General features: G+C 41.7%; 1 protein-coding gene and 1 pseudogene across 1 annotated transcript in view; one reads left to right on the forward strand and one right to left on the reverse strand.

The window, feature by feature from the left end:
• Positions 1-11147, reverse strand: part of GLDC (glycine dehydrogenase (decarboxylating)) — an 82292-nt gene that overhangs the window by 47602 nt on the left and 23543 nt on the right. The window contains exons 4-8 of the mRNA XM_006774841.1: positions 7511-7675; positions 6264-6341; positions 4799-4946; positions 4284-4480; positions 774-870 (exon numbers count right to left, since the gene is read on the reverse strand). Of these exons, the coding sequence (XP_006774904.1) occupies positions 774-870; positions 4284-4480; positions 4799-4946; positions 6264-6341; positions 7511-7675 (685 nt within the window). The remainder of the gene's footprint in view (positions 1-773; positions 871-4283; positions 4481-4798; positions 4947-6263; positions 6342-7510; positions 7676-11147) is intronic.
• On the forward strand, positions 1830-3717 carry LOC102770726 (annotated as a pseudogene).

Genomic DNA, 11147 nt, shown 5'->3' on the forward strand with positions numbered 1-11147 from the left:
CTCTATGAAATCAATAAAAATATAATTTTTTTTTTAAAAAAAGAAAGTAACGTCTCCAAAGACTGAACTATAAGAAGACCTTATCAACTGCTCCCTGAAGAGGCTTTCTAAACCCTGGTGGTGCTTTGAGCCAATGCCCTGAGAGGGAAGAGAGTGGACTGCCCATTGAGGTGTCTGTGAGATCTCTCTCCTCCTCTGACCCTGACTGAAAGAGGTAGACTCAGAATAGACCATGTGCTCAGAATGGCCTTCTACCTGACCCTAGAAGCTGGCTGGATATCAGAAAATACTGCTCCCCCTGGCCTGCGCCCTTGGGCAACTTCCTGGAAACTCCTCGTCTTTTATCCCACCCACTTCGGGAATGCCTCTCATGAGCTCCCAGTGATAGTACCCTGTGACCACCACCAGCTTGCCAGTGGGACCATCCCCTCAAGTATCGTCACCTAAACCACACTCACCTTGCCCTCCTCATCCCATCCTGGAGGGCCTCCATCTGAGCCTGAAGAGAAGGGGCCCAGTCACCACCCATAATAATCCTGCCCTATGGACAAGAATGCTAGAGACCCTAACGTATGAAGCGTGTGCATACACAGAGCACCAGTAAAATACATGGTATTTTGTTTCTGACAAGACCACAAGGCTTCTCTAGCAGTAAGATCTTAACATTCCCGGCGAAGCATACATTAGTGAACAATGAAGTGAATGAATGAGTAGCTCATGTCTGTAAAATAGACGATAAGGCATTCAGGGGACAGGCCAGGTCTGTGACCTACCTGAGCAGTACAGATGTTGCTGGTAGCCTTGTCTCTCCGGATGTGTTGCTCCCTGGTTTGAAGAGCAAGACGATACACTTCTTTCCCGGTGGCATCTCTGGGCCAAGAATAAAACATCCAATTAGCACAGGTAATCACAGCACCAGGAATTGTCATAAATGGACCTGCTTTTTTCCTTCCCAGCTTGAAGTGAATTTAGCAAATTTACTTGGGCACAAGGCCATAAAGAAACAACTTCCAAATCATCCCTTCTAACTAGAACTACTAATTTTTAAGTTGTACTGTGGGGATTAGAGGAACCCAGATAGAGATATTAAGGCTGGGAAACTTGAAAGGAAATTTTCCAGGAATTACCCAGCCAAATATAATGATGGTGATTGAGGATTAATTATCACTCTGAGCTTCTTGGCAGACTCAGGAAAAAGAAATATCTGACAAAGAAAACAGCTTCTCTGTACTAGAAGTCTGAAATGACTATACAGCTATAAATTAAAATTATGTTAATCAGCTTACCGCTTGTCTCTAATCAACATTTTCCCCTCCTAATACAATTAAAAATTTGGATAAGCAAAAATATTTAGCAGTCTCATCCTTTCTTTCAATACACTTTGGGGTCCATTTTTCAGAAAGGTTCAATATAAAAATCAGCAGACAGCCTTGGCTGAATAGCTCCGTTGGTTAAAGCATCAGCCCAATATGCTAAGGTTGCAGGTTCAATTCCTGGCCAGGGCACATACAGGAATCAACCAATGAGTGCATAAGTAAGTGGAAAAATAAAAATCAGCAAACAATAATTAATATATTACATTTTTTAAATTGTAACACCCTGTGCCTCATCTTGTCTGGTGAAGACATCACTGGGAAAAAAGCTAATGTGAGAATACTTGAAGAAACTTATTTTTACACTAAAAAACAAGGCGCCTTTTGCTACCCTGTGGCAAACTGAGAGTACTTTTAAACTTCCCATCACCATCATTCACAACTCCAAACTATTCACTTACATCAGTATATCAGTTTTTATGAAGGGTCAAAAAGATCATGCTAAATTTCCCAATAATGGCAAGGCATTCAGCTGGCCGGTGTGGCTCACTTGGTTGGAGCACTGAAGGGTCTCAGGTCTGATTCCCAGTCAGGGCACATACCAGGTTTCAAGTTCGTCCCCCAGGGGTGAATACGGGAGGCAACCGACCAATGTTTTCCTCTCAGATCGATGTTTCTCTCTCTCCCTTTATCTCTAAAATCGATAGAAAACATGTCCTCAGAGTAGGATAAAAAAATAAGAAAGAATAATCATGGCATTCATCTAAAATCTTTTATGGATTTAAGAGAGGAGGGGAAAGGGAGAGAGAAATAGAAACATCAATGATGAGAATCATTAATTGGCTGCCTCCTGCACACCCCTTACTGGGGATCAAGCCTGCACCCTGGGCATGTGTCCTGACCAGGAATTGAACCATGACCTCCTGGTTCATAGGTCAATGCTCAACCACTGACACACACCAGCCGGGCTAAATTATTAATCTGGGGAGCTTCTTCAGTGAGAAGGACTCAAGAAAGTACTTGTGGCCGAAACTGGTTTGGCTCAGTGGATAGAGCGTCAGCTTGCGGACTGAGGGGTCCCGGGTTCGATTCCGGTCAAGGGATGTACCTGGGTTGCGGGCACATCCCCAGTGGGAGACGTGCAGGAGGCAGCTGGTCGATGTTTCTCTCTCATCGATGTTTCTAACTCTCTATCTCTCTCCCTTCCTCTCTGTAAAAAATCAATAAAATATATTTTTAAAAAAAGAAAGTACTTGTGGAAATTGGTCCAATGGCCGAGTGGCGGGCCTCTAGGAAATAATGTGGATCTCACTCAATATGTGCATGATAATCTCTTATTGCACTTATCTTTACATAACTGTGTAGCATAATACTTTTGAGAAAGAAAATGATTAGATATAAAACACATCTAAAATAACTGTGTAGCCATAACCAGTTTGGCTCAGTGGATAGAGCATCGGCCTGCGGACTGAAAGGTCGCAGGTTCGATTCCGGTCAAGGGCATGTACCTTGGTTGCGGGCACATCCCCAGTAGGGGTTGTGCAGGAGGCAGCTGATGGATGTTTCTCTCTCATCCATGTTTCTAACTCTCTATCCCTTTCCCTTCCTCTCTGTAAACAATTAATAAAAGATATTTTTAAAAAAATGCTGTGTAGCATAATACTTTTGAGAAAGAAAATGATTAGATATAAAACACATCTAAAATATTCAGTCTCTCAGCCGGTCCTGGGCTCCGCTGGCCTTTAGAGGAGGCAGCGCCCGCAGGCCCATGGCTGCTGGAGGTCACGCTGCCGTCCGTGGTGGAGGAGCTCCTGAGCGAGATGGCCAAGGCGGTGTGCGAGAGCACGCATTCCTGATGAGCATCTATTATTGCTGAAGTTTGTCTTTGGCTCATCAGCCCTCCAGGCCTTGGACCTAGTTGATCGACAGTCCATCACTTTAATCTCATCGCCTAGTGAAAGGCATGTTTACCAGGTGCTTGGAAGTTCTGGTAAAACATACACATGTTTGGCTTCTTGTCATTACTGTTCATGTCCTGCGTTTGCCTTCTCCGTGCTCTGGAAGAATGACAGCCTGCTGTGCAAGCATCTCTTAGCAGTTTATCTTAGTCAGGTTATGGGGACCTGTCAGCCACTAAGTGTTCGGATAAGCAATTGACGGACATATTATTGATGAAGAAGAAACAAGAAGCATAAAAGGGATATTGCAGAAGCAGCTGACATGGTGAACAAACAGATGAAAAAGATCTTACAGCCTAGGAAAACTCAACCCTGTGTCCCCAAAGCGTGAGGTGCTAGTGAGTGAATGCTGTGTGAGAAGGCCACGATATTGCAGTGTTCTGTGGTGGGCAGAGCCTTTTGTTACGATGAGATGTGGCAAATAAACTATGAAGATTTTTCTGCTACTTGGAAAAAATAAAATTAAAAAAAATATTCAGTCTCTCAAAGCACTCTTCAACTTTAGTAAATTTATATATGTAACCTCAGAACAACTATGGCATGGATTACCCACACACTTTTTCAAACATGTACAGACTCATGGCATTTGAGAAGAGGTACTAACTAGTTCACACCCCAAATAGATTCTCCCTTCTGAATCTACGTTGTACACATCTTCAATTAACCCCAAGTGACCCAGTTAGGTTTAAAGAACAACCAACAACTTTTGTGATCAAGCAAAGGAACAGGGGCCCGGCCAGCGTGGCTCAGTGGTTGAGCATCAACCTATGAACCAGGAGGTCACGGTTTGATTCCCAATCAGGGCTCATGCCCAGGTTTCGGGCTCGATCCCCAGAGTGGAGCATGCAGGAGGCAGCCAATCAATGATTCTCCCTCATCATTGATGTTTCTATCTGTCTCTCCCTCTCCCTTCCTCTCTCTGAAATCAATAAAAAATTGTATTATTTTTAAAAAGAGAGGAGCAGGGAAAATCATGGCCACAATAAAAAAGGAGAAACATGAGTTGCTTTACCTTGTAACTCCCACCATTCTTCCAGGCATCATCCTCACCAAGCTTTCTCTGACGGCAAAAAAGGCTGCATGCGGCCCACCATAGCCGAGTGGCACCCCAAATCTCTGTGAGCTGCCAAGGGCGATGTCTACCCCAAATTCTCCAGGAGGCCTCAAGATACACAGAGCTAAAAGGTCAGTAGCACAGCAAGCCAAACTCTAGAAAGGAAACGAGAAAGTGGACAAGGTTGTTATCTTCCCTGAGAGCAGTGATAGAGCAGCCAATCGCCTCCACTACAAGCAGACCGGCAGAGTTGGTTCATATTACATGTACTTCACTTATTCATTCACTTAAAATATTTAGAGTGCTTTGTATGTGCCAGGGATCAATAAACAAAACAAACTTGAAGAAAGAAGGAAGGAAAAAGACAGTTTTACATTCCAAGTGATAAAAGTATGTAAATTAAGGCACACCAGAACTGATCATTCAAAGTTGAGACATACCTCCATGGACCCCACAAGGAGAGGTTTGCTTACCCCAGTCTGATGGGCTCTCTCCACGAGCTCAGTAAAGTCTTCCACCTTCCCCTCAGTGTCTGGGTACTGGAACAGCACTCCACTGACATCTTTCCCACTGAAGTCCATTTCGTGGAATAACTTCAACTCAATGAGGACTCCAGCATATCTGGAAAGAGAGAAGACAAAGAACAATCATGTTTTTGGTTTGTAAGGAAAAATCAAATAGCCTACAGTTTCTTTTCCATAATATAGCATTCATAACCTGTGTCCTTTCTCAATGCCCACCCACCACCACATCCCAACACACACACACACACACACACACACACACACCTTACACCCAGACCTTCAGTGGTAACAGTGTTTCAAACCAACTCAATTGCATCCAACAGCTCAGCTTCTGTTTTTCTCATCCACAGGCACTACTCCCCTTTCCTGCCAGAACCAGCTCCTGAGACAAGACCAGAAACTGCCTGGTAGGGCTCAAGAACCAGTATCTGTAACAGCAGCACCATTGCCACTTTCACTTTGGATAAGTCTTAGGTCAGTGGTTCTCAACCTTCCTAATGCCTCGACCCTTTAATACAGTTCCTCATGTTGTGGTGACCCCCAACCATAAAATTATTTTTGATGCTACTTCATAACTGTAATTTTGTTACTGTTATGAATCATAATGTAAATATCTGATATGTAGGATGTATTTTCATTGTTACAAATTGAACATAATTAAAGCATAGTGATTAATCACAAAAACAATATGTAATTATATATGTGTTTTCCGATGGTCTTAGGTGACCCCTGTGAAAGGGTCGTTCGACCCCCAAAGGGGTCGCGACCCACAGGTTGAGAACCGCTGTCTTAGGTGAATAGAAAATCATCAGTAAGACATGGAGGAGACAGACCTTCCTTTAGGTTCCCAAAACCATCTAATTCCAACATCTGTGAGTAACCCCTTCGAAAGGGATGGTGGCATGGGTAGCAGGAAGATTACCCAGCTTTTATAAGGAGAAAGCAAAAAAATACACCCACAAATGGTAGTTGTGTGATATTTGTGTGATCTCATTGCAACACCTACTAGTCAATACAATACACTTTCTTCTACATCATTCTACACTTACAACAGACTACAACTATGTACACACACAAAATCAACAGTTGTGTGAGAATTCCATTTCCCCCTTCTGTTTTTCAAAGTTTCTGCAACATCGTTGAAATTTTTTAAATTTTCTTTTTACAAAAACAAACAAAAAACCCACATGATAATAGAAAGCAAAGGCAATTAAAAGCACTGTGTATTTTCTCCTCAATTCTGACACCGTTTACTTACCAGCAAGATCTTGAGAAGAGAGTGGGAGGGAAAGTAAAACTCAACAACCCCAATTTAAACCAGGTTCACCTCCAATCAGTTTGGAAGTAAGGAAGAGAACCAGTCAAGATGAGCATGATGGTGTCCCTAGTTCAAAATGTGAATAAAAGTAATTACTTGGCTCGTGTCTGGATGACAGCTATTGTCTGTGGGTGGCAACGAGGGTCAACAAAAAACTTCCTCCTCTTGGTGTGTCTGTTGAAAAGGAAAATTACATTCAAGCATGAACATTAAAGAAATCAGAGTACTTCTAAGAATGCAAAGCAAAGATGGTACTTAGGGGACTTCCGAGCATAGCATTGTGGACCCCCCAAAAAGGACTGCTATGGAAAGTAACCTCACAGGGTGATCTGATCATTAATTCCCAACTGGGAAGGCTACGGTGGGTAGTCATGCTCCAGGCATATAATTTCTTTAGAGAAAGGTTTACCTTTGCCTTAAGCAAGCCCTGTCCACTGTTTCTGTGCCTCTAGATTAAAACACCTTTGAAATAAGCCCTAATGTGAAGAAAGCACATAATCTTAACTATCCTGTAATCCCATCCCCATCTCACTCTTTCGCCTTTCCATGTAATCTTCCTTACATTCCCTCCTTAATTTCAAATGCATAAAAGGAGCTGCAAACCTGTTATTCTCCTGAGCATTTGAGATCTTGCTCCCTGGCATCATTTAGACTCAAATACACTCTTATGAAAATTCTTCACAGGGTTAGACATTTCTTATGTCGACAGTATCAAAAACACTGGGGCAATAATGACCAAGGAGCTTTACTGAATAGATTTCCACTGAAATCCAATTCCTATTTTATTTAGCAAAATCGGTGGTGGTAGATGGGAGAGCACATGGATGAGGAAGAGAAATGATGACCATAAATGAAAAGCTAGGAAGAATAACCATAGACGTGAGTGGGCAGCATTCCTTTGTAGCTGTTTATCCATAACAGGAAGAGCCCCCAAGGCAACCTGGAAAGCAGAAGGGCCTCTAGCTGCAATTTAGAGGCCTCCATACCTGTGTTGAGCGAGTTTGGGACTCACCACCTCTCCAATTTGCAGAAGCCAAGAGACTTACATGGGCATTCAGGACCAGAAGCACAAAACCTCAGACAAATACACCATGAGTGTGGGCTGATTTCCCAACCAGATGACCATCTACATGAGAATTCTCCAGGCAGATAGAGCAAATGTGCTCACAAGGCAAAGAAAGAAAAAAGGTGAGCAACTGGAGAGCAATGAACTAACTATACACCATGACCCAGACATTCTACCTCTAGGCACACATCCTCAGGAAATAATCAGAGTTTTTGACAAAGAGGAGAGAGTCTGGAAGATGCCCCTTACTCTGACAGTCTCACCCTGGGCCTCTCACCTGTGGCACAGCTGCATCGCCTCTGCAGCTGCGGTCGCCTCATCCAGCAGCGATGCGTTGGCCATGTCCATGCCTGTGATGTCACACACCATGGTCTGGTAATTCAGTAAACTCTCCAGTCTCCCCTGAGACACCTCTGGCTGGTACGGAGTATACTGGGTGATCCTGTGAGGGAAATAAAGGACATGTCCATACTGTGGCTCCACTGCTCAAAAAAGGTCACCAAATGTCCTCATTTTAGAAATCACGATCAGAAAATTAAGTTTACCACTCTTGAGAATTGTATATAATGGATCAGTAAGCTTCCCTCTTTGCCTCTATAAGGAAGCTCAGAATTAAATTATAATAATATTATTCTTTGTTTGGAGATAATCAGTACTTATTTTTCTATTCCTCTAAGTGATTTTTAAAATTTTATGTTTCCATTTTATTATTTTCTCTATAAATTTTATTTATTGATTTTAGAGGGGGAGAGAGAGAGAGAAACATCAATTTGTTGTTACACTTATTTATGCATTCATTGGTTATTTCTTGTATGTGCCCTGACCAGGGATCAACCCCACAACCTTGGCACAGCAGATGATGCCCTAAGCAACTGATTTACCCAGCCAGGGCTACAGTTCTAGTTTAATGATCTTTGGTATGTTTTTTATTGTAAGCTGGCTCTTACAATCTACTTGAGCCTACCTATGATATTATAAACAGAAATTTCACTTCCTATTATCTTTCTTCTATCTAAAAAGCTCACCCCATTTACAGTTCACAATAGGAATATATTCAAGAATTTTATATCTAATACTCAAACTTGTTTATTGGGCAGAGAATATTTGTTTTACACTATCCAGAAGTTCTATATGCTCCTAAGAAATTAATAGAGGCTCATTTTAAAATTTTCACTATCCAATTATTAAGAGTCTATGGATGTTAACTCCATAACTATCAATAGCAAGGATAAAAATGGTTAGAAGGCAGCATAAAAATGAATTCTAATCTTATGAATTAATCTTTGGTTAATCTCCTCCAGTTATTAAACAAATATGTATCTTTAAGTGTGTAAGGTAACCCATTCAGTACCTTTATCTTTTTTTTTCATTTCTTCATTCATTCACTCACCCTACAAATATTTATCTCATGCTTATAGAGAGAAATATGATAGCTTCTGGTGACACCTAATAAGCACAATGGATAACAGTAATGGGGAAAAGGAGAAAATAAATGAAATAAATTATTTCAGAGTGATGAGTATTTTAAAGAAAATAAAATAATGCCCAGCTATGGTGGCTCAATGGATTGAGCGTCATCCCATGGACCAAGAGGTCCCCGGTTCAATTTCCAGTAAGGGCACATGCCCAGGTTGTGGGCTTGATCCCCAGTAGGGAGCGTGCAGGAGGCAGCCAATCAGTGATTCTCTCTCATCATTGATATTTCTATCTCTCTCCCCCTCTCCCTTCCTCTCTGAAATCAATATATTATTTATATATTTTTAAAATACATTTTTTTAAAAAAGAAAAGAAGGTGATAGAATAGAGGGTGACTGAGGACTTAAGATAGAGCTATTTCTTCACCAAGAATCCATTTCACCAGCCGAAACCAGTTTGGCTCAGTGGATAGAGTGTCGGCCTGCGGACTGAAGGGTCCCAGGTTCGATTCCGGTCAAGGGCAGGTACCTGGGTTGCGGGCACATCCCCAGTGGGGAGTGTGCAGGAGGCAGCTGATCGATGTTTCTCTCTCATCGATGTTTCTAACTCTCTATCTCTCTCCCTTCTTCTCTGTAAAAAATCAATAAAATATATTTAAAAAAACAAAAAGAATCCATTCCACCAAAGTGGGTCAGAATGGGGCCCTGGGTCTTGCATGTGATTGACATTGCTTCATATCTGTATTGTTTTTGTCTTTGCAAGCCAGAAGAGTATAAGGCAAAAATGTTAGGTATTTCGTTTTGTTTTTATTTGATTTTTTCAAGCCTTTCTCCTTTCTCCCTGTTCTGATCATCATGTTCAAGATATTTCCACCCATCTTTTAGTCTTCTTTTTTGAAAGCTTTGAAATCAATGTCTTCTTACCTTTGATGGAGAGTGGGGTAGGGAAGCTTGCCATACCAAGCAGTACAATGTCAACTGAAATTATTTTCCTGCAACTTTTATTGGTGTGTGTATGTGTGCGCGCGCGCGCACAGCAGAGTAAATTTTTGCTTCAGTTAACTCGTTGAACAGCCTGGCTTAGGAAGTATAAGTCCGTTTGCCAAATTCTAAGTGGGTGGTGAACTGGAATGAATAAGGCACGCCATACATGGTGCAGACAAAGTAGAAAGGGAATCTGAGCAGAAATGGAGTTACACAAAAGGCACAGACAAGGGGCAATTGTGACCGCAGATCAGATAAGACTCATACACAGCAGGGCCAGCCACCAGGAAGACATATGTTTAGATTGCCTCGCTAGCATTAAACTTTCATTTTACTCAGAATCACTGATTGACAAATAGATGCACAAACTTGCACACACGTGCACACATATACACATGTGCACGTACCAGCTAGTCCATCTAATAAATGGGAAAGATTCATTATATCCATAAAGATAAGTATAGACTATACAATAGGGAGAGGGAGAGAGAGACAGACAGACAGACACGCTCCAAAGAATTCATCACAGCACTGAGTATAATACTGAAAAATAAGCAGCCCTTGCTGGTGTGACTGAGTTAGTTGGAGGGTTCGATTCCCAGTCAGGGTACATACATAGGTTGTGAGTTCGATCCCTGGTTGGGGCACATACAGGAGGCAACCAGAAGTGATTACCACAATCAGATTAATTGATTTCAGTGTCTTTTCCACATCATAGTCACATTTATATTTAAAGTAAGATTACACTCTATGAAAAATTTAGTATCTTGTTTCTGCCCCCTCTCCCCCCATTAATGTTATTCCATGGGCCATGGGCAGTTTCTGATAAGTTTAAATATTGTTCAACAACATAATTTTCATTATGTGGAATTAAATCATTTTTATCATAATTTATTTAACAAGGTCCCTAAAAGTTGAATACTACTTTTTTAAAAAATATTTTTATTGATTTTTTACAGAGAGGAAGGGAGAGGGATAGAGAGCTAGAAACATCGATGAGAGAGAAACATCGATCAGCTGCCTCCTGCACAACCCCCACTGGGGATGTGACATGTGCACGTACCAGCTAGTCCATCTAATAAATGGGAAAGATTCATTATATCCATAAAGATAAGTATAGACTATACAATAGGGAGAGGGAGAGAGAGACAGACAGACAGACACGCTCCAAAGAATTCATCACAGCACTGAGTATAATACTGTACTGAAAAAAGCCCTTGCTGGTGTGACTGAGTTAGTTGGAGGGTTCGATTCCCAGTCAGGGTACATACATAGGTTGTGAGTTCGATCCCTGGTTGGGGCACATACAGGAGGCAACCAACCAATGTTTCTCTCTCACATCGATGTTTTTCTCTCTCTTTCTCCCTCTACCTTCCTCCTGGTTCATGGGTCGGTGCTCAATCACTGAGCCACACTGGACAAGTGGTCTCTTTTCTTCTTGGTCTGTGACTTTTCTTTATAGTTTTCCTTCTGCTTTACTGAGGAATAATTAATAAATAAAATTTTATATATATA

This window comes from Myotis davidii, unplaced genomic scaffold (genome assembly GCF_000327345.1).
Source record: "Myotis davidii unplaced genomic scaffold, ASM32734v1 scaffold408, whole genome shotgun sequence".
NCBI classification, from domain to species: domain Eukaryota; kingdom Metazoa; phylum Chordata; class Mammalia; order Chiroptera; family Vespertilionidae; genus Myotis; species Myotis davidii.